At 41.3% G+C, this 23,444-nt stretch overlaps 1 protein-coding gene across 2 annotated transcripts in view; it reads left to right on the forward strand.

Moving 5' to 3' along the window:
- LOC149451053 (tight junction protein 2-like) overlaps nt 1–23,444 on the forward strand; it is a 164,865-nt gene that overhangs the window by 61,585 nt on the left and 79,836 nt on the right. For both annotated transcript variants that reach the window (XM_089691048.1, XM_089691047.1), the window contains one exon: nt 19,538–19,591. In XM_089691048.1, the coding sequence (XP_089547174.1) occupies nt 19,547–19,591 (45 nt within the window). In that variant the 5' untranslated portion in view covers nt 19,538–19,546. The remainder of the gene's footprint in view (nt 1–19,537; nt 19,592–23,444) is intronic.

The following is a 23,444-nucleotide window of genomic DNA, read 5'->3' on the forward strand; positions in this document are numbered from 1 at the left end:
TTCCAGAACTGTGAAGGCTTTTTTAGCTGTCGTTTGGCAAACTCTAATCTGGCCTTCCTGTTTTTGAGGCTCACCAATGGTTTACATCTTGTGGTGAACCCTCTGTATTCACTCTGGTGAAGTCTTCTCTTGATTGTTGACTTTAACACACATACACCTACCTCCTGGAGAGTGTTCTTGATCTGGCCAACTGTTGTGAAGGGTGTTTTCTTCACCAGGGAAAGAATTCTTCGGTTATCCACGACAGTTGTTTTCCATGGTCTTCCGGGTCTTTTGGTGTTGCTGAGCTCACCGGTGCGTTCCTTGTTTTTAAGAATGTTCCAAACAATTGTTTTGGCCACGCCTAATGTTTTTGCTATCTCTCTGATGGGTTTGTTTTGTTTTGTTTTTTCAGCCTAATGATGGCTTGCTTCACTGATAGTGACAGCTCTTTGGATCTCATCTTGAGAGTTGACAGCAACAGATTCCAAGTGCAAATAGCACACTTGAAATGAACTCTGGACCTTTTATCTGCTCATTGTAATTGGGATAATGAGGGAATAACGCACACCTGGCCATGGAACAGCTGAGAAGCCAATTGTCCCATTACTTTTGGTCCCTTAACAAGTGGGAGGCACATATGAAAACTGTTGCAATTCCTACACCGTTCACCTGATTTGGATGTAAATACCCTCAAATTAAAGCTGACAGTCTGCAGTTAAAGCACATCTTGTTCGTTTCATTTCAAATCCATTATGGTGGTGTATAGAGCCAAAAATGTTAGAATTGTTTCGATGTCCCAATATTTATAGACCTGGCTATATTATATATTAGATATAGATATATGTTATGTTGAAATGCGGTTTTATTACAAAATATATGAAAAATATTTTTTTTAAATACATTTCAAATATACTGTATGTCTTTAAAAATACAAATCTACATTTTTGGAATGCATTTACAACTATATGTAAAAATATATTTGTAAAAATATATTTTTTTTCTAAATATAATCTTCATATTTTTTTATTGAAAATATATTTTATATAAGTATATATTGAATATGGCCAAAATTGCAGCATTTAAAATATATGTCAATATATTTGGGAAGAAAAATATATTTGAAATATATTTAAAAAATATTCTTCCATGTGGGATAGTGTATCCAGGTGAAGTAGACTGCATTTTTTTCCACTTGGTGGTAAATGGTAATGCATGGAGATATATATACGTGTGTGCGTGTGTAATATCTATATATATATATATATATATATATATATATATATATATATATTAACAAATTGGCACAATATAAGGAAAGAAGCATTGTTTTCAAATTTAGCTGTACATTTCTTGCTATTGCCATAACCTATTGCCAACTAAAACAAACTACTCTGACAGCAAATTAAAAATACGGTTTTTCTTTTTTCATCCTATCTAAAACAGATTGACACTGACCTAGCTCAAACACTGATCTAGCTATTTTATCTTTATTTTTATTATTATTTATTTTTTTACACACTTTTTTTTCTTTTGTTTACACTTTTTTTCCATTCAAGAGGGGGAAAAAACCCCACAGGGACAGGCTGTACAGTGACTGATCACTGTGATAGCCAATCAGAGGCTATCACATCGTTCAGGTGATTGAAAATCAGGCCTAATGGTTCCCAATCATTAGTATGAGTCCTGAACCTCTCAGTAAGAGCTCAGTCTCTGTCCCGGAAGCACTCCGTCCTGGTAGTGCGCTCAGCACAAACACTGTGACGCATATACGCAGCCCCACAGATAAAGACCCACTTTTGCAAGGTCTATATATACATATGTTCTGTGGGAAGAGGTTAAAAAGCTCTGCTTGGAGTTTCTCTTTAAAGCTTAATTCCAGAAACCACTTTCTAAAATGTTCTTGTTTGTTGGGGGTTAAGTCCAACAAGGTGCATGCCACCTCAAGATTTGGATTTATCTGTTTAATTTATAACTAACAGTTTTTTACTGAGGGCTGGGAGCACAGCTATCGCTACACTCCCAGTGCTCTGAAAAGAGTGACACTGCTTTCTTATATAGCAGCACCTCTGCCCGCCCCTCCCCTCTTCTGTACATTTCAGTAACCCATAAATGGATCAAAATTCAGCCAGTTCAACAGGGACTGGCCAGATTTCCATCCATGTATGGGCTAGCTGGTTGTACACAAGACAATTGATAGATCAACTTATGTACAACTAGGCTATCGGGTTTTTCCTGAATGGTCAGTGCAGCAGGCTATAGTTGGCAACACTGATCATTGTATTCTGCCTGTGGGAAAGGTTCCCTGTCTTCAGAATACAATACCACAGCAGGAGGATTCCCCCATTCACATTGAATGTGTGGGTGAGAGAACTGGATCTTTTTTTTTTTTTCATTCAACCCACTGGTTATTATTATTATATAGGATTTATATAGCGCCAATGGTTTGCTCAGCGCTTTACATTATGGTGGGAGACAATACAAGAGGGATTTGAGGGCCCTGCTCCTTGGAGTACTGGTTGATTGAAAATGAATCATGTATGGCCTTCCTTACAGAAGGCTTTGTAGTTTGTCAATAGGTTCACATTATACAAAGCACTCTGTGATTTAGCAGGAGGGCAGACATTTTTGATGCATAAAAGACTCACTAGACACCCCCATTTTGTGTGTTTGTTTTTTTTTGTATAGATTTTGTATGATCATCTCGGTAAGATGAAACAACTTTCTAAACACATCTCAATATGCTGTAAACACCATAGGCGTGTATGACACGTCTGCATTGCATTTACACGAACATTAATGGAAGCATTTGGGGAGTGGCAAAACCAGGAAAATGACCCATCTAGTCAGTTTTGACGCAATGTGGCGCTGACGCAACCATGTGAACAACCATGGCCCCTGCAATGCGCACAATTTTGACAGGCGTTCATGGAGTTTCAAAAATTCTCATAAAATGCCTGCTTTTGAAACGTAACCTTAGCTTAACCACTTCCTGCCCCTAGGGTGTACCTGTACATCCTTGAAGTGGTTATACCTGGGCCATAGCTGCAGTCATGACTCTGGTATCTTTTTTTTTTTTTTTTTTTTTTTTTCTGGCGGTGATGCTCAACAATGTAAAAGTGATCCAAGTGGCTGGAAAGCTGCTGTATTGCTTTTAAATGAGGTGGAAGAGGGTCTTCGGCATAACAAAGAGATGACTGAGGATCAGAATGTTCCCGATCATTTCTATGGTATAAGAAACCAGAAGAGACAACGATTTTGTCACTTTTGGTTTGTGAAAGCGTCTGACCAAACTGATCTTGGTTTGATTAGATTCTATTAAAGGCAGAGGAGAGATCTGGGGTCTAGTAGACCCCAGGGGGTTTATTTACTAAAGCTGGAGAGTCCAAAATCAGACTCCCTTATGCATAGAAACCAATCAGCTTCTAACCTCAGCTTGTTCAATGAAGCTTTGGCAATGAAACCTGGAAGCTGATTGGTTTCTATGCAGAAGGGAGTCTGATTTTGGACTCTCCAGCTTTAGTAAATAAACCCCCAGGTGTCCTGGTAAAGAGTACTTGTCATTGCCCATGCTATCTCAATGGATGTTGTTCAGCCCTTGTGATAGCAATAAAACTGATGAAAAATAAATTTAAAGAGACAGTGTAAAAAATGTTTTTAATAAATAAAAGAAATGTAAAGCGCCCCCCTGATCACAGACAAAAGCAAATGCATGTATAGGTCCCGCACGTATATGTGAATGGTGTTCGCACCGCTGATGTGAGGTATAGCGAGAGCAATAATTCTAGCACCAGTCCTCCTGTGTAACTTCCACTGGAAACCTGTAAAGTCTTTAGAAGCGTTGCCTATGGAGATTTTTAAGTACTGTAGTTTGGCGTTGTTCCACAGGTGTATGCAATTTGAAATGTTGGGTATCTATTTACTCAGCGTAACATCAACTTTTCTATTACCAAAAAATTGGTTATTATATTGTGTATGTGTTCACTTAAATTCATTACAGTGTATTTTTTTCCAATAAAATTGCTGCGTGTAACAAAAAAAAATTGCAACACCCACCATTTTATTCTCTTAGTCCGTAGGGTTCAATATTGAGTTGGCCCATCCTTTGCAGCTATAAAAACGTCAACTCTTCTGGGAAGGCTGTCCACAAGATTTAGAAGTGATCTATGGGAATGTTTGACCATTCTTCCAGAAGCGCATTTGTGAGGTCAGGCACTGATGTCAGACGAGAGGACCTGGCTCACAGTCTCTGCTCTAATTCATCCCAAAGGTGTTCTATCGGGTTGAGGTCAGGGCTCTGTACAGGCCAGTCAGGTTCCTCCATCCCAAACTCGCTCATCCATGTCTTTATGGACCTTGCTTTGTGCACTGGTGCGCAGTAAAGTTGGGACAGGGGTCATCCCCAAACTGTTCCCACAAAGTTGGGAGTATGAAATTTTCCAAAATGTCTTGGTATTCTGATGCCTTTAAGAGTTCTCATCACTGGAACTAAGGGGCCAAGCCCAACCCCTGAAAAACAAACCCACACTATCATCTCCCCTCCACCAAACTTTACACTTGGCACAATGCAGTCAGGCAAGTACCATTCTCCTGGCAATTGCCAAACCCAGACACTTCCATTGGATTGCCAGACAGAGAAGCATGATTCGTCACTCCAGAGAACACTTTTCCACTGCTCTAGAGTCCAGTGGCGGCATGCTTTACACCACGCTTTGCATTGCACTTGGTCATGTAAGTCTTGGATGCAGCTGCTCGACCATGAAAACCCATTCCATGAAGCTCTCTATGCACTGTTGTTTTGCTAATCTGAAGACCACATGAAGTTTGGAGGTCTTTGACTCTGCAGACAGTTGGCGACTTCTGCGCACTTCAGCATGCGCTGACCCCGGTCTGTCATTTTACGTGGCCTATCACTTCGTGGCTGAGTTGATGTTGTTCACAGTTGCTTCCACTTTGTTATAATACCACTAACAGTTGACCATAGAATATTTAGTAGCAAGGAAATGTCACGGATGGACTTATTGCACAGCTGGCAAGCTATCACGGTACTGCACTTGAAATCACTGAGCTCCTGAGTGTGACCCATTCTTTCACAAATGTCTGTAGAAGCAGTCTGCATGCCTAGGTACTTGATTTTATACACCTGGTGGCCATGGAGGTGATTGGAACACCTGAATCCCATGATTTTGAGGGGTGTCCCAATACGTTTGGCGTGTATGTGTGTGTGCGTGTATATCTCATGCTGATTTTTACATGTATGACAGAATTGGCCTGGGAGTCAAGTAGGTAAGTCAGCACATTTTTACAAAGTTGCTGAATTCCTGGAGTTCATCTTAAAGGCGGTTTTAATTTCAAAATGAAAGGAAATAGATTTTTAAATAGGGTCCAAACAAGGATTCGGAAAACATAAATTAGAGAAACATAAACATTTATTATAGTATGAAAACAGCCAATTCTTTCCACCAAGTTTGTCATATTAATGAGATAAGAAGTATGCCAGGAATGAATTGTGTTTTGGTGAAGGGAGGCAGTGTTCTCGTGGCATTACTGCTGAATGGCTGTATTGTTTGTCCTCTGCAGGGGCTCAGTAGTTCCATGCAGCTTAGTCTTTCAGTGCTTGGTGTCTTGTTTTTGTTTCTGAGGGTGTGTGTTAATCAGCATATACACAAAGTGCTTAGTGTTTTTTATTTTGTCATATTTATGTTCTTTAATGCCTATATGTATTGATTGACAACAGACACTGACTTCTGCTTTTGTGAATTATATCATCTAGTGTGAATTTTAGTTGATTTGTCTGTGTGATAAAACAATTGCAATGCTTATGTTGTATCAGTTTTCTCATGATTTCGAGCTTCTGCCTGCAAAATACATTAGGCCTCATACACACAGATATGGGAAGCTGAAAATGTGCCCAGCAGAAAATTCTGGAAGCTTTCCCCGCAATCAGGGAGCTGCAGGTGCAGCATACAGTTATTTACTTGTATGACAGGCTGAACACACAACTTCTGCCTTCGGAAGTACTTCTTACACGCAAACACGGGTAAATGCCAGTGGTCAAAAGCATTCAACTTTAGGTCTCATGCACAATGGTTTATTGTAAATGCTGTTTCTCCTGACAGAATATATGTGTTAACGCATCTAAGACTCGTTTTTTCAAAATTCGTTTAGGCATGTTTGACATTTAAGTGTTTATTTCATTGGCCAGAATGTTAATTTATTCTGGCTGTTGAAATGCATAGATGCTCAAAAGCTAACTGTTCCTGGTGCTTGGATGTGTTTAGCCACATCGGGCATTTTTTTTTTTTTAATGCCAAAAAAGCTCCTTCGCTGAATGCGATTTTTCAGCGCTCAGGAGAGGAGTTTGGACTGCCTCTTAAGGCTGCTTCTCCTCTATCTAAAATGGGGCTGACGTACTAAAACTGGAGATTGCGAAATCTGGTGCTTCTCTGCAAAGGAACTAATCAGGTTTTTTTTTTTTTGTTTTTTTTTTGTTTTTTTTCAAAGCTTAATTGAACAAGCTGAAATTTATTTGTTTTATTTTTATTTATTTATTACAGATACTTATATAGTATGTATAAGTATCTGTAATAATATATATATATATATTATAAATATATATACAATAAAATATTGCATGTACACATCAGTCCCTAACCCTCAAGGGGCGTACAGTCTAAAGTCCCTAACTTACATTCATACATACACATACTAGGGCCAATTTAGACAGGAGTCAATTAACTTACCAGCATGTTTTTGGAGTCTGGGAGGAAACCGGCATACCCGGAAGAAACCCACGCAGACAGGGAGAACATGCAAACTCCAGGCAGGTGGTTGAGAAATTAGAAGCTGATTGGCTACCATGAACAGCTGCACCAGGTTTTGCACTCTCCAGTTTTACTAAATCTACCCTGTGTGTGCATGGATACATAAGAGTTGATTTAAGGCCCATTCACACTATGCGAGGTGACAGACGTTTTACTGCATGGTAAAACGTCTGTCACCCCAGGGGCACACAGGAAACAATTGTTTCCTGTGTGTCCCATTTTCAAGGCAATGCAGCCTAGTGCTGCGTTAAAATGCAGATGTGCTGCATTTTATTGCAGCGCACCACGCTGAATCACACTGCAATGTTGGGCAACGCATGCAGCGAATGAAGTGTACGTTTTTTGTAGTATACTTCACATAAAGCTTGTACAAAACAAAAAAAATATATAGAAAGAAAAAAAATAGTGCTGTGTAATGCGCTGAATCACGCACCACACTGCCCCCTAGTGCAACCAGTAACTAAGAGCTGTTGCAGCGGTATATAGTGCTGCAGCAGCTCTCCTGAGTCCTCATGCATACTTGACGTTTTTACAGAGGCTGTTTTGCCTTTTGACGTTTTTTTTCTACAACCAGTAAACCCCCCAGCATGTTATCCTATGTGTCCATGCACACACAGACTGTAATCAACATTTTTTGGCTAAAAAAACCCCCCAGAACTAGTGAGTTTTCTATCTGTAAAAATTTTCTAATGCTGAAATGCCACAAAGCAGCTTTTTTTTGTCCTTTTTTTGGTAAAAAAACGCAAATGTGGGAAAACGCGGCAAAACATTGCAAAAACGCTAGAAAAAGCTGAAAAACTCACGTTGTAACGTGACTTTACACAACTAACGTTACCAGCGTTATCAGAACGTCCAGTGTGCATGAGGATTGGCAGTGTGAATCTGTCCTTATGAAGGCTAGGTTCACATCTGCACACAAATCCGTGCAGCCACACCACCCGCACAGAAGAATGCGGACCCACGGGCGGGTGCCATTAATTCTAATGGAACGCCGCCCGCACTGGAAATTGCAACCGCACTGGGAACCGAGGTTCCCATTTGGTCTGCGTTTTCAGAAGTGCAGGGACTTCTTCCCTGCGTGTCCCGGGGCACGGGAGTCCATTCAAATTAATGGGCTCTCGTGCACACGCATACATATATTACCTGTGCACGGCTGCGTATATGTGAACCAGGGCTAAAACTGGAGAGTGCAGAATCTGGTGCAGCACTGTATAGAAACCAATCAGCTTCCAGGTTTTATTGTCAAAACTTATATGTAGAGACTGAAGTTAGAAACTGATTGGCTACCATGCAAATGAAGCCCAGTATATGATTAGCCAAAATGATTAATACTGCAGCTATTTTCTATATGTCTTCAATCTGTCTGTTTTGAAAGTTAGATGCGCAACAAAAATTACAATATGGGCATTGCTAGTCCTACAGTCAAAGGTCAAGTGTCTATTGTGTAATGTTTCTGCATATTTTGCCTGTATATTGCCAGCTGACTAATAAGGTGAGCTATGCTATAAAAAAAAAAAAGAAAACATACATGTAACTCTGTGTCATTAAAGCCGGCTGTTACGTATACTGCTTTACCCACAATTGTAACCCACAGATGTACTGTCAAACAAGCAGGATCAGGTTTCTTGCTGAAAGGTGCACTGAACAAGAGGTGGGGCCTCTAAAGTAATTATTAACATGAGATCATTTGACTTATAGGATGATAGTAGTTTTTCCCTTGCATGCTTCTCCCACTGTCCACGGCACATCATGCCATGCAGACAGACGGCGAACCTGTCCGCAAACTCTCTTCATGCATAGTTCAGCAGAGGCGCCGCTACACATGGCCAGGAAAACTGACAGTCAGATTCCAAGATCAGGTAAACCAAGACGTCATGTGTTTTATTCATCAGTGGACGTGTATGTGACAGGTTAAGACTTGGATGTTGATGAGCTGTTTTCATGACAAATGGTTGCGGCTGTGATAGCAATACAAGCATCCTAAAGCCTAATGCTAACATTCTAATTAAATGCATCTATGTCGGTGGAATGTGCTATTCTTTGCTCTGCCAGTTGGGTTCCTTAATTATAGTGACAAAATTGTACGTTATCTCGAAATACAGAGCCTGTTTCATGTCATGGATGAAAAGAAATGTATCACATCTATCCAGTATATGTATTGTGCAGGGTTTTTTTTCCCCAAATATTTTATTTATACAAAGAACGCATCCAACAGTGCGATGCAAGAAAAAACAGCGGCAACATGTATTGTGCAGGGTTTACACAATTTGCAAATAAAACAGCACCAAAGAGGTGTAAAGTTGTCCATTAAGCCAAATTTCATTCGTATGCAAATTCAGAGAAATTGTTCGTCAGAGCATTCCACCTTGCCATCATTGAGTCAATTAATTTTGTTCAAAAGCCCTTAATATTTTGTCCAGACCTGCCACTTGAATGGAGTCACAGATGTATTAAATGGGTTTCCTTTTGTGCCTAGAATATGCACGTTACGAGTACAATTTTTCTGGAGCAAGAACCACATTCACAAGCAGAATTTTATCTATTTTTGAAAAATGTTCCATCCTGCTCTTTCAAAATTTCTTTTCACTACAGTTGAAAATGATCATTGATTTTACCTTTCTAACTATCAGAAAATCAAGCAGTATTCTGAAAAGTAAATGAAAAAACAAATTCTACTGGTGTATGGCTAGCTTGAAGGATAAGTTCACCTTTTGTAAAACAAAAATAACAATAATAAATGCACGTAAAAAAATTGCATTTCTAATTAATTATTTACATTGCAGCCTGTAAAAGCAGGCATCACTAAATGGCGGACAGGGGTCCGGATGCGGACCGAGTCACTGCCCCATCCGGACCCATGCAGTCCCACCATTTTGGAGCCTTTTCTTCCACCAACTGTCTCACGGTCATCCTCACAGAGCTGACAGCAGGAGGCAGGACAATTGTGGTTGGAAGGCAGGAGCTGCCTGAGGTTAACAAACAGGTGATTGGTTGTTAAGTTGAACTGCAGTCCTAGCCATCAATCACTGTCTGTGTAAGGTAGGACAGTGTGGGGGGGCAAAGTTAAAGGGGCTTAAGGACATTAGTGTGAAGGGGGGGCAGATGTGAAAAGGAGTTGAGGACTGAATGTGGGGGGCTGAAGACTGAATGTGGGGGGGCTGAGAACAGTAATTTGGGGGGACAGAGGACAGTAGTGTGTGTGTGTGTGTGTGGGGGGGGGGGGGGGGGGTTGAGAACATTAAACTTAAAGTGCAGGAGCAGAGGCCTGAAATTTGAGGGGCTAAAGGCTGTGATGTGGGGGGCTGAGAGCATTAAAGTGGGGGGCTGAGAACTGTAATGTGGTGGCTGAGGACAGTAACGTGAGGAGGGCTGAGAACATTAACGTGTGGGGACTGAAGACAGTAATGTGGGGGGGGGTAGGCTGTGGGCAGTAATGTGAGGGCTGAGGACCGTAACGTGGGGGGGCTATAGAGAGTAATGTGGGGGAGGCTGAGGATAGATGATGTAAAAAGTGAAAGAGTACTCTGCATTGAAGTGGATAGTACTGTTGGGGGGGTGTTTGATGTCAAGGAAGTGTGAGAACACTACTGTGGAAGGGGTGGAGGGGGGTGATGTAAAGGGGAAGCTGAGGACACTCATAAAAAGGGGATCCTGCTGTGAATGAGGAGAGGACTGTGATGTGCAGTGGGGATTGAGGACATTTATTTAAGAACAGGCTCAGATCTGTACATTTGTATTTGGCGCACATTGTGGGTAGGTCAGCCTATTCATTTTAATGGGCTGCACTGCCCGCAAGAATCACGGAAAAGTCCCTGACCCTTTTTTTTTTTCAAAATCGCACTGCAGCAACATGTGGTTTGGCACACAAAAATGCACTGCAGGTGCATACAGGAGATTCGGACCTCTGATTCATGGACATTTTACTACCTGGACCTCGGTGAATTTGAATTCAATACCCATACTGTAAAGCATTACACCCATGATCAGCAGATTGCAGTGCCAGGATTCTGCAAACTCTCTGTAAGCTGTCTGTCTGTACCACCCATATGGGCAGGCAGTTACTGAATGGCAGGAAGAATCCATGAACTACGAGAGCGCCCACCAGTGCCCTCATAATTCATTGAGAACTGCAAGCCAGCAGCCGCAATGTCTGATGGGACTGGTAGTCTATTTATTCACAAGAAACTGTGGATGAATGACACGGCTGTGTGGGTGGAGTCCCGCATGGCCATGCTGTTTTCAAATTGTGAGAAAATCCCCTCTCCACTGTCACAGAGGAGGGAGCGCTGACTGCGGCAGGTGGATGCATAGGAGCATGTTACACCTTAAATATAGGTGTAACATGCTCCTAATGGTGAACTTATCCTTTTAAGTGTCCCTATAAATAATTTAATAATAATTTAAGGTTTGTAGATTCTAGTGTTTTTAGTGTCAATATTTTTTTTATTAAGTTTATAGTGAGTTTGTACATGGAAAAATAAAATTGAACAATCATGACATTAGCAGTCGACAAGGTTAACATGACTGAATGGGTACACTCTTGACCCCAAGTTATAGTCCATTAGGTAGACTTCCACCAAGCTGCATTGTTGGAGATCAGCAAGCAGTTGTGACACATATATATTGTACATTCACAGCAGTCCCTAACCCTTGAGGGGTGTACAATCTAAGGTCTATCTTTCATTTATACATACACATGCTAGGGCCAATTTAGACAGGAGCCAATTCACCTACCAGCATGTCTTTGGAGTGTGGGAGGAAACCAGAGGAAACCCACGCAGGCACAGGGAGCACATGCAAACTCCAGGCAGGTAGTGCTGTGGTTGGGATCATCATGGAAATTTTGCCTAGGGTAACACCTCTGTTCATTCTGTTTCATGGTGAAACTGTATGTCTGGGCAATAAAAAAAGAAAATGCTCACTCCGGTCAACTCGCTTGTTGAATGAAAAAAAAAAAGAAAAAAGGCTCCTCTATGGGCTGCTTAAGAGGATCTTCACCCTAGGAACAAAAAATTAAAAGTCAGCAGCTACAAATACTGTAGCTGATGACTTTTATTAAAAGTACACTTACCTGTCCAAGGATCCAGTACCGACCTCACCCGAGCTGCACTTTGCGAATTGTCCCGCAGCCTTCTATGACCTGTGATGCGTCCTAAAAGGCTGAGCGGGAAAATGTGGCAGAAAAGTGGAATGCCCCCTTTTGGGTGAGTTCCTCTTTAAGCAACAAAAGAACAAGAGAATTGCAGTATTTGAAACACTTTGATATGGTGTTGTGGGGTCATTGCCACTTTTCTTGGAAGCTATATTGAATTTTTACTTGCTTTCAGGATGCCCTTACAATGTTTTATGTGTATTCCCTAGAACAATGTGAAGAAATCTGCTCTTCATACAGGAGAAATTATTATAAGTGTCATATTAAATTGTGTGCTTAGGGGAGAAGACGTAGTATCTGGGATTTCACGTTTTTGTAATAAAGATATTGTTAATATGATATTAATGTGCAGTTACATACTGTTTGTTTACCCCTTTGTGCCATTTTATGCATGACTTGCGCACTGCACCCTAAACTGTAAATAAGTTGGCTAATCTGGGAAGTGGCACTTTATACATTTTATGTATTTATAGTTTGTTTTAACTTATCTAACCAAATGGCAGTGGCTTTTTTAGAAAAAGGTCAATAATGGTAGCCTCATTATTTCATTGAAGTGTTACTAAACCTAGAACCCTGCATTCACTCTATCTGGTCTCCCACAGTACACACAACATGGAAATGCAACTATTTTAATAAATATAAACTGTTACATACCTTTTCTCAGCAGTTTGAGCAGTCTTGTGACTTCTATCAGTGTCCAGCAGAGCACTAGTTACAGCTTGTAGGAGGAGTTTTAATTTTGCTGTAGGAGGATGCAGAACCCCTGATCTCTGTCTGGACAGTGCTGACAGTGCACTCTCTCAAGAGAAAAAAAACTCTCTAGCAATACACACCAAACTGAGCAATGTTCAGCTTGTCCATAGCCTGTGTTCTATGAGGAGATATTGGGTAGACACTGGAAGAAGGGGAGGATCAGAGAAGAGCGGGTCAAATATCCTTTTTACACAATGTGGAGGATTAACTATTTAGGTTCCACAGTGAGTATAACAAGCATACTTTACTGCATATACAGACTGATTTTACTGTTGTAGCTTTAGTAACACTCTAAGAACAGGTATTTTTGAGGCATTGGGTGTTGATTATGAAAATGAGTTGCTGCCAGGTTACAGATCTGAAAGTAATAGATATTTAGCAGATAGCTACAGCCTTCACTGTGTTTTGTAGAAGCCCTAAATAACATGCATACTTTTCTGAAAGTATCTCTTAGACAATCATGTGACTCATGTAATAGATAACACACAGTTATTGACAGGAAGCCTTCAATTACATGTGAAACATTTCATTGTGAACGTTTTACAAGGAACTAGTTTACCAGGAAAGCTTGTAATTATTCTTAATCAAATCTCTTTTCTTCCATTTCTGCCCCATTCTGTATATGAAGATTTTAGAAGATGTGTCCAGACTAAATTGATTTTTGGTTGGGGTCTTTAATCACTTGTTGTCATTTTTATTCCACCAGAGATTCCAGCAAGGGGAATGGGGCACTGGTGTACATTGAAATAAGCTGAATAGGAAAGTCCCTGAGATATTAAAATGTCTACATTATAGCGGAACTAAACCCTCTTATCCTTTTCAGCCAATGAAGCTGCCAGCTTAGCCTGTTTGTTCTGTTTGATTTTACATAGTGCTGCTCATGTCATCAGTTATGACACCAGCCATTTGTGACCGTTAGTATTTCTGCCATAGGGGGAATTTTAACTGTTTTTTGAAACCGTTAAATCGCTGGGTTTAGTTCTGCTTTAACTGCTTTCCCTCCACCGTATAGCAGAAATACTGCTACAGGGCAGCAGGGGTGCGCAAAATCACGTGTACATATACTTGATTTTGTATTTCCGGGTAGGGGGCATGCACGAACCACATGCACGCCCTACCCGCACTGCTATTCGCGGCCTCGGCTGTCAATCACTGGGTCACAGCCAGTGATTACTTGCCGACACCTGGTGATCGCTGAGTATTACCAACGGGGAGAGAACTGTATGTAAACAATACAGTTCTCTCCCCTGTCAGCTCCTGCACACTGCTTTTTATGGCTCTGCATAGCAGAGCCATACGAAGCAGTGTGCTGACAGTTGAACGTACACACAGCTTACTGTGAAACAGCACACAGTTAACCCTTAGTTTTACCCACATGTTAACCCCTTTCTGCCCAGTGCCATTAGTACAGTGTAAGTGTTTTTATTAGCACTGATCACTGTATTGGTGACACAGGGTATGTCAGAGACACCAAGTCAGTCCCCCCCAGTGTCAGAATGCCTGCCGCAGTCCCGCTATAAGTTGCTGATTGCCGTCATTACTAGTAAAACAAAAAAAAATGCCAATATCTATACCACCATTTGTAAACACTATAACTTTTATGTAAACCAATTAATTTACACGTATTGGGATTTTTTTTAGCAAAGACATGGAGCAGAATACATTTTGGCTTAAATTAATGATGAAATTAGATTTTTTTTTTTACTGGACATGTTTAATAGCAAAAGGTCTTTTTTTTTTTTTTTTTTTTTGGCACAAAAAAATAAAAAACACACAGGCGATCAATTACCACCGAAAGAAAGCTCTATTCATGGGAAAAAAAGGACGCAAATCTCATTTGGGTGCAGCGTTGCATGACTGTGTGATTGTCATTTAAAGTGACGCAGCACCGTAATGCAAAAAATGGCCTGATCAGGAAGAGGGGTAAATCCTCTGGAGGGCAAGTGGTTAACTAGAGTTGGGACAAAGGAATGAATAAGCTGGGTAAAGTTTTATTTCGAGTCAGTCTCTGCTTTTTGTAGTTTAGCGACCGTTGATTAGGGACCTAGTAATCCATGTCACCTGACAGGTATCTAGAAATCACACCATCAGTTTTTAAATTTTTCTTGTCTGCATCCTCCAAATGACACAGATGGGCAGTTGAGCAATTCTTTTCAGATTCATTGTATTCCAATATTTTAACATACTCCTTCTTCATGCAGACGGAATCTTCAGGTTCTTGCCTTTGTTTTGTCACAGAAAGTTAGATCATAATACTATACTTCCTACATGAGGTGTGGACACAGCTTGCCATTACACATAAAATATTTTTATCCTTCAGACACACACCCACGCTTCCACATTCTGCATGCAGCAATTAATACAAAATCAAAGGAGCTTCTGTCATAGTAAAAGAAAAGAAAATACCAGATGTGCTCAATCCCATACCTTTCTTGCCATGAGTAAAGATTTCTTGCTTCGGCCTCCAGCCTAGGCAGTCAAGATCACATGGTCTCTCTGTTTGATAACTATTACTGCAGGGAAGTCTCTTGTTCTTAATTATTGAAATAAGAGAACAAAAAACTGCCCTTAGATAATTAGATGTAGATAGACATATAAATCTTAGATTGTAAGCTCCAAGGAGCAGGGCCCTCCTAACCCTCTTGTATTGAACTGTATTGTTACCGTATTGTCTCCCGTTATATTGTAAAGCGCTGTTGGCGCTATAAAAAGCCTGTATAATAATAATAAAAAATATAGACTACATATATACTATTAAATGCACACATTTGTAAGATTTTCTTTTTTTAATGAACCCTACAAAGTTGATAGGTGTAAAAGTTAAGGATGTAAGAGTTATGTGTGTGTGTGTGTGTGTGTGTATATATAGGCTTGTTGTGTCCTTTGCTTCAAATGCCTCTGCTACAAATATCTGCTTTTACTTCTGTTCACCCACAGCTAGGCATGCTTCTGGTTCCTGTACTGTGTTCTACATAATTAGAAAAAGGGTGGTCAGGCCATTATAGTCTCTTATGATTTTCTGATCATAGCAGACCCTTGTAATCTTTGGAGATTTTCTAATTGGTGAGAGCAGACCCCTGTAAACTCTAGGGATTTTCCAATTGGTCAGAGCAGACCCCTGTAGTCTCTGTGAACTCTCTCATTGATCATGGCAGACATACAGTGGTTAAAATAATTATTTGATCCCCTGCAGATTTTGTAAGTTTGCCCACTTACAAAAGAAATAAGGGGTCTATTATTTTTACCATATGAATATTTTAAATGATAAAATATCAACAAAAAAAATCCATAAAAAACACATGATACAAATGTTATAAATTGAGTTGCAGTTCGCTGAGTAAAATAAGTATTTGATCCCCAAGCAAAACATGACTTGGTACTTGGTGGAGAAACCCTTGATGACAAGCACAGAGGTAAGATGTTCTCGGGAGGAAGGATTAAGGTCTGAAGACTGGCTAGGCCACTCCATGACCTTAATGTGCTTCTTGACCAACTCCTTTGTTGCCTTGGCAGTATGTTTTGGATCATTGTCATACTGGAAGACCCATCCCATCTTCAGTGTTCTGGCTGAGGGAAAAAGGTTCTCATCCACGATTTTACAATACATGACCCCGTCCATTGGCCCCTCAATGCAGCAAAGTCGGCCTATATCTTTTAGCAGAGAAACAGCCCCAAAGCATAATGTTTCCACCGCTGTGCTTGACCTTAGGGATGGCGTCCTTAGGGTCATTGTCAGCATTTTTTCTTCCTGCAAACATGGCGAGTTAAGTTAATGCCAAAGGGCTCAATTTTGGTCTTAACTGATCACAGCACTTTCTCCCAATCCTCCTCTGAATCATTTAGATGTTCATTGGCAAATTTCAGATAGGCCTGTACATGTGCCTTCTTGAGGAAGAGGACCTTGCAGGCACTGTAGGATTTCAGTCCATGGTGGCGTATTGTTACCCATGGTTTGTTTGGTGACTGTGGTCCCAACTGCCTTGAGATCATTCACAAGCTCTTCCCGTGTATTCTGGCCTGATCCCTCTCTTTTTGACCATCCTTACCCCATGAGGTGAAATCTTGCATGGAGCTCCAGACTGAAGGCAATTAATAGTAATTTTGTATTTCTTCTATTTGCAAATAATCTCTCCAACAGTTGTCTTCTCACCAAGCTTCAGGCTGATTGCCTTGTAGCCCATTCCAGCCTTGTGCAGGTCTACAATCTTGTCTTTGACAGCTCTTTGGTTTTATCCATGGTGGTGAGGTTTGAATGGAAGAAAGAGAGATTCTGTGGAAAGGTGTCTATTATACACAAAGAGTTGTCATTACGGGCACCTTCTTAAATTGACAGGACAAATCTGCGTACCACATGAGCACATAGCCAGTCTGTGGGAGCCAGAATTATTGTTGGTTTGTAGGGGATCAAATACCTATTCTCACTGAACTGCAACTCAATTTATAACACTTGTATCTTGTGGTTTTTTTTTTTTTTTCGTTTTTTTTTTTCTGGAATTTTGGCTTATATTCTGTCTCTATCATTTAAAATAAACTTATGATAAGAATTATAGACCCTTCAATTCTTTGTAAGTGGGCAAACTTACAAAATCTTCAGGGAATCAAATAATTATTTTCCTCACTGTATGTAGTCTCTGGGGACATTCTGATTGGTAAGAACACAGAGGTCATTAGTACTTTGAGCAACAGGTGACCAGCTGGGAGAGCCTAGATTTTGAATGGGCATATGTAGCAAAAGATGTTACATAGCTAAGTGTAATTTACACATTGCATTTAACCTCCCTAACATTTACACATGTCGGCTTTCTGGAGTTTTCCTCTGGACCCTAACTATAGACATAGGGTAAACACCTTTTTGTCCCGTAGGTACTACTGTCTGATTGTGTCTTTGTGTTGACTTTGCTAGAAAATTTATTTTTTATATGTATGTGTGTGTATATATATATATATATATATATATATATATATATATATATATATATATATATATATATATATATATACAGTATCTCCCAGAAGTGAGTACACTCCTCACATTTTTGTAAATATTTTATATCTTTTCATGTGGCAACACTAAAGAAATGACACTTCGCTACAATGTAACAAAAGTGAGTACACCCCTAAGTGAAAATGTCCTAATTGGGCTCAAAGTGTCAATATTTTCTGTGGCCACCATTATTTTCCAGCACTGCCCTAACTCTCTTGGGCATGGAGTTCACCAGAGCTTCACAGGTTGCCACTGGAGTCCTCTTCCACTCCTCCATGACGACATCACGGAGGTGGTGGATGTTAGAGACCTTGCACTCCTCCACCTTCCGTTTGAGGATGCCCCACAGATGATCAATAGGGTTTAGGTCTGGAGACATGCTTGGCCAGTCCATCACCTTTACCCTCAGCTTCTTTAGCAAGGCAGTGGTCATCTTGGAGGTGTGTTTGGGGTCGTTACCATGTTGGAATACTGCCCTGCGGCCCAGTCTCTGAAGGCAGGGGATCATGCTCTGCTTCAGTATGTCACAGTACATGTTGGCATTCATGGTTCCCTCAATGAACTGTAGCTCCCCAGTGCCGGCAGCACTCATACAGCCCCAGACTATGACACTCCCACCACCATGCTTGACTGTAGGCAAGACACACTTGTCTTTGTACTCCTCACCTGGTTGCCGCCACACACGCTTGACACCATCTGACCCAAATACGTTTATCTTGGTCTCATCAGACATGGTTCCAGTAATCCATGTCCTTAGTCTGCTTGTCTTCAGCAAACTGGTTGCATGTTTTCTTGTTCATCATCTTTAGAAGAGGCTTCCTTCTGGGACGACAGCCATGCAGGCCAATTTGATGCAGTGTGCAGCATATGGTCTGAGCACTGACAGGCTGACCCCCCACCCCTTCAACCTCTGCAGCAATGCTGGCAGCACTCATGCGTCTATTTCCCAAAGACAACCTCTGGATATGACACTGAGCACGTGCACTCAGCTTCTTTGGTCGACCATGGCAAGGCCTGTTCTGAGTGGAACCTGTCCTGTTAAACTGCTGTATGGTCTTGGCCACTGTGCTGCAGCTCAGTTTCAGGGTCTTGGCTTTCTTCTTATAGCTTAGGCCATCTTTATGTAGAGCAACAATTCTTTTTTTCAGATCCTCAGAGAGTTCATTGCCATGAGGTGCCCTGTTGAACTTCCAGTGACCAGTATGTGAGAGTGATAACACCAAATTTAACACACCTGCTCCCCATTCACACCTGAGACCTTGTAACACTAACGAGTCACATGACATCGGGGGGATGGCTAATTGGGCCCAATTTGGACATTTTCACTTAGGGGTGGACTCACTTTTGTGGCCAGCGGTTTAGACATTAATGGCTGTGTGTTGAGTTATTTTGAGGGGACAACAAATTTACACTGTTATACAAGCTGTATACTCACTACTTTACATTGTAGCAAAGTGTCATTTCTTCAGTGTTGTCACATGAAAAGATAGAATAAAATATTTTCAAAAGTGTGTGTGTGTGTGTGTGTGTGTGTGTGTATTTCACTAGAATATGGAGAACCTAAAATAGTTTTAGATAGCATTAACATTCTGACAGGGATTCTGACACTTCTACACTCAAAACTGAAACTCGATATGTACTTGAAAAATACTCCTCTTTAATGCCAGGCTCAATTATAAAGAGTAAAATATGTAGCTTTTTTTGTTTTGGGTAAATACAGTATACCCTGTAATATGTCTTGTATTATAACCAGATGTTACAGTTTGCACAGGCATACATGTTATCACCTTTTGCACTATAACTTTTTCTTAGAGGCCTAATGATTGTTTACTGTCTTTGATTTAGGCCTCCAGCATGGAAGAGACCATATGGGAGCAGTACACAGTGACCTTGCAGAAGGTAAGCCTCATTTAAAATCTTCCCTTGAGTAATTGCAATGTCTTATCATTTATTTTGCCATAACATGACTATGAAGTATTTTGTGCATTTACAGCTTTACTAAGATGAATGAAATGGTATTTCTTTAGGTACTTAGTCTCTCTGATGGAGTTTTTTCGAGTGAAAGTGCGTAAGGAGACCCTGTCACCTTACCCAGGGCCTCCTTAAGTATACTTGCAAATGGTACTGATGTTTTTAATATTAGTATTCCTGTCTCAGATTTCTTGCGTTTTATTTCTCTCATATTTGTAAACTAAATTCTAGCTCTGAGAATTGAATTTTAACCCCTTCAAATTAACATGTAATGCACGTACACTCGTAAAATACTGACCAGCTGCTCAGATTTCTTTTTTTTTTCTTAATGCAAGGCATGTTTTACGTGCCTGTGTACACAGGCACATTGGAAACAATGGTCTGCATTTAGATCAGTAACAAATAAAACGCTTGTATGCTTAAAAACTCTGAGTTTTCAGGCAGCAATGTGCAAGAGGACTAATGCTCAAACTCCAACCTACTACACATCATTCTCACATCCCCTTTCTCTTTTAGAGCTGCACAATGTTGGCTGGCATTAGAGCTCCACCATCATGTGACAATGCTCTTGGAAAAATGAGACCGTTAAGTAAAAAAAAACACTAAAAAGAAAACTAATGCAGCCACCACATCTAAGAATTGGTAAGCTGCAATATATTCTATTTATGTTTTTGGGTTTTAGTACCACTTCAAAGCTGATCGTTAGGCAACAAAATTCCAGTCCAGCTTTAGTCCCAAAGGTTTTACTCAACTGTGATAGTGAGAGGTTCCCTGGTCTGAAATCTCCTTTTGCTACAGTGTTCCTTCTTCTCCACACACTGAGGGTGGAGAAATCTCTGCTCCCTGGTTGGCCTCCTCTTGACTCTGCCTTTCAAACCTGCCTGAACACCTATAACAACATTATAGGTTTTAGTGCCCGGTCACATCGGTGCGATTTGCGAATGGAAATCGCAACTAATGAATGTGAATGTCAGTGTCTTAAAGTGGAGCTCCACCCAAAAGGGGAAGTTCCGCTTTAAGGACTGGTCTCCCAATCCCCATTAAGGATTGGTACCTTTAGGGGTGGGGGGGAGCGGGTACCCGAATTTGACAGGTACTCATTCCCACTTCCGGTCCGATCGCCTAGGCCAGCAATGGGCAAACTACGGCCCGCGGGCCGTATACGGCCCGGCGGACCTTTTAATCCGGCCCGCGGAGCTAGGCTCCCGCAAGGCCAGTGGTCGGCAAGCCGCGGCTCTTTACAAATTTAGATGCGGCTCTCCTGTGTGCCGGGCGCCCGCTCCCCTCCCTCCTCTCCTCCTCTCCCCTCCCTCCTCTCCTCCTCTCCCCTCCTCTCTTCTCGGATGGCCGCCCCCCCTCTCGGATGGCCGCCCCCCTCCCTCCTCTCGGACGTCAGGACTCTGCAGCTGTCAGGATGTAGGCGGGGCAGCCAGGATGTAGGCGGGGCAGCGTGACGAACTCCTCTCACAGTCCTCCCTGAAGACCAGAACGGCGCGGGAATACGAGAGGAACGCGCGGACCAAAGGTAAGTGAATTGACACAGGGGGGGGACTTACTATATGGGGGATGAATTACTATATGGGGGACTTACTATATGGGGGACTTACTATATGGGGAATGAATTACTATATGGAGGACTTACTATATGGGGAATGAATTACTATATGGGGGACTTACTATATGGGGAATTAATTACTATATGGAGGACTTACTATATGGGGAATGAATTACTATATGGAGGACTTACTATATGGGGAATGAATTACTATATGGGGGACTTACTATATGGGGGATGAATTACTATATGGGGGACTTACTATATGGGGAATGAATTACTATATGGGGGACTTACTATATGGGGGATGAATTACTATATGGGGGATGAATTAATATGGGGGATGAATTAATATGGGGGATGAATTACTATGTGGGGGATGAATTACTATGTGGGGGATGAATTACTATGGGGGATGAATTACTATATGGGGGATGAATTAATATGGGGGATGAATTACTATGTGGGGGATGAATTACTATGTGGGGGATGAATTACTATGTGGGGGATGAATTACTATGTGGGGGATGAATTACTATGTGGGGGATGAATTACTATGGGGGATGAATTACTATGGGGGATGAATTACTATAGGGGGGATGAATTACTATGGGGGACGAATTACTATATGGGGGACGAATTACTATATGGGGGACGAATTACTATATGGGGGATGAATTACTATATGGGGGATGAATTACTATATGGGGGATGAATTACTATGGGGGATGAATTACTATATGGGGGATGAATTACTATGGGGGATGAATTACTATATGGGGGATTAATTACTATGGGGGATTAATTACTATGCTTACTATGGGGGAATATTACTATACTTACTATGGATGACACATACAAATCATTCATCTACTCTTGGTCCGGCCCCCGGGTCCAATATATGAACCCATTGCGGCCCTCAAGTCAAAAAGTTTGCCCACCCCTGGCCTAGGCGATCGGAAGCGGAAGGTGTCCTCCCTCCCTGTAGTCTTTTGGGACACGTCACAGGTCCCAGAAGACTAAAGGACCATTCATGAAGTGCAGCGCTACTCGCGCATGCGCAAAGGGTACCCGGCTGTGAAGCCGGATGCCCACACTAAAGATGCCGGCCTCCTGGAATACAGGACGGCCGGTGAAACGGGCTGCGGGGGACACACCACGAGACCGAGGGACAGGTAAGTGGCTGTTTTTTAAAAGTCAGCAGCTACAGTTTTGTAGCTGCTGACTTTTATTCTTTGACAGGGTGAGTGGAACTCTGCTTTAACATATGCAATTTGCTGCAGTAAAAGTAGTTCTTGCAGTACTCTTTCTGCAGTTTTGTTGCAATTTCATATAGATAGAATATAATGGAAATCGCACTGCAAATTGCAAGAAATCGTTGAATATCTTCACAAGTAGCAATAAAGTCTTCAGAAATGGCACATGAAATCATGCTGAAATTGCACACAAATTGCACAATTTTAAATCGCAGCTGTGTGACCAGCGACTTAAAGCAGTAGTAAACAAATGAAAAAATCTCCTGCAAAATAATGTCATAATGTATTAGTATGCGATATATGAAAGACTTGCCTTACACCCCGGTCACATCAAACCCGACTTTGAAATCGTGCAAATTACAGTGAAGTCGCACGATTTCAAAGTGGGGTGAACTGCTGATTTCAGGTGCAGTTTGCAAGACATCTGACACAGATGTCTATCTAAATTGCACCAAAAGTAGTGCATGTACTACTTTGCAAATCAGTGCGGCACCGACATGACCGCTGTAATTGCGGACAATAGGGTGTGACTTGGCATGCGTTTTGCAAATCGCATGACATGCAAATCGCATGCCAATTCGCATCCAGTGTGACTGGGGGGTTAGAGTGAAGCCCTCCAGTGGTGCACTGTCACTGCTGCAGGGACATTGAATATCTCCTAAACCGTGCAAGTTTTATTATAAGCTCACCTGTAGGTACAAGTGTCCAGTGGGAGTTTATTTCCACTTTAAGAAATGCCTATGAACATCTGCTGGACCTGTCGGGCACCCCATGGGTTTGATTTACTAAAACTGGAGAGTGCAAAATCTGGAGAAGCTGTGCACGGTAGCCAATCAGCTTTTAACTTCAGCTTGTTGTATTAAGCTTTGACAATGAAACCTGGAAGCTGATTGGTTTGTATGCAGGTGTGTTCTGCCAGACTACTGTGTCCATTTTCCCTGTGCCACTTTGAAATCATTAGCGCAACACC

Source organism: Staurois parvus, unplaced genomic scaffold (assembly GCF_062004578.1).
Source record: "Staurois parvus isolate SC_StPar_1 unplaced genomic scaffold, SC_StPar_1.0 ptg000549l, whole genome shotgun sequence".
In the NCBI taxonomy this organism is placed as follows: Eukaryota; Metazoa; Chordata; class Amphibia; order Anura; family Ranidae; genus Staurois; species Staurois parvus.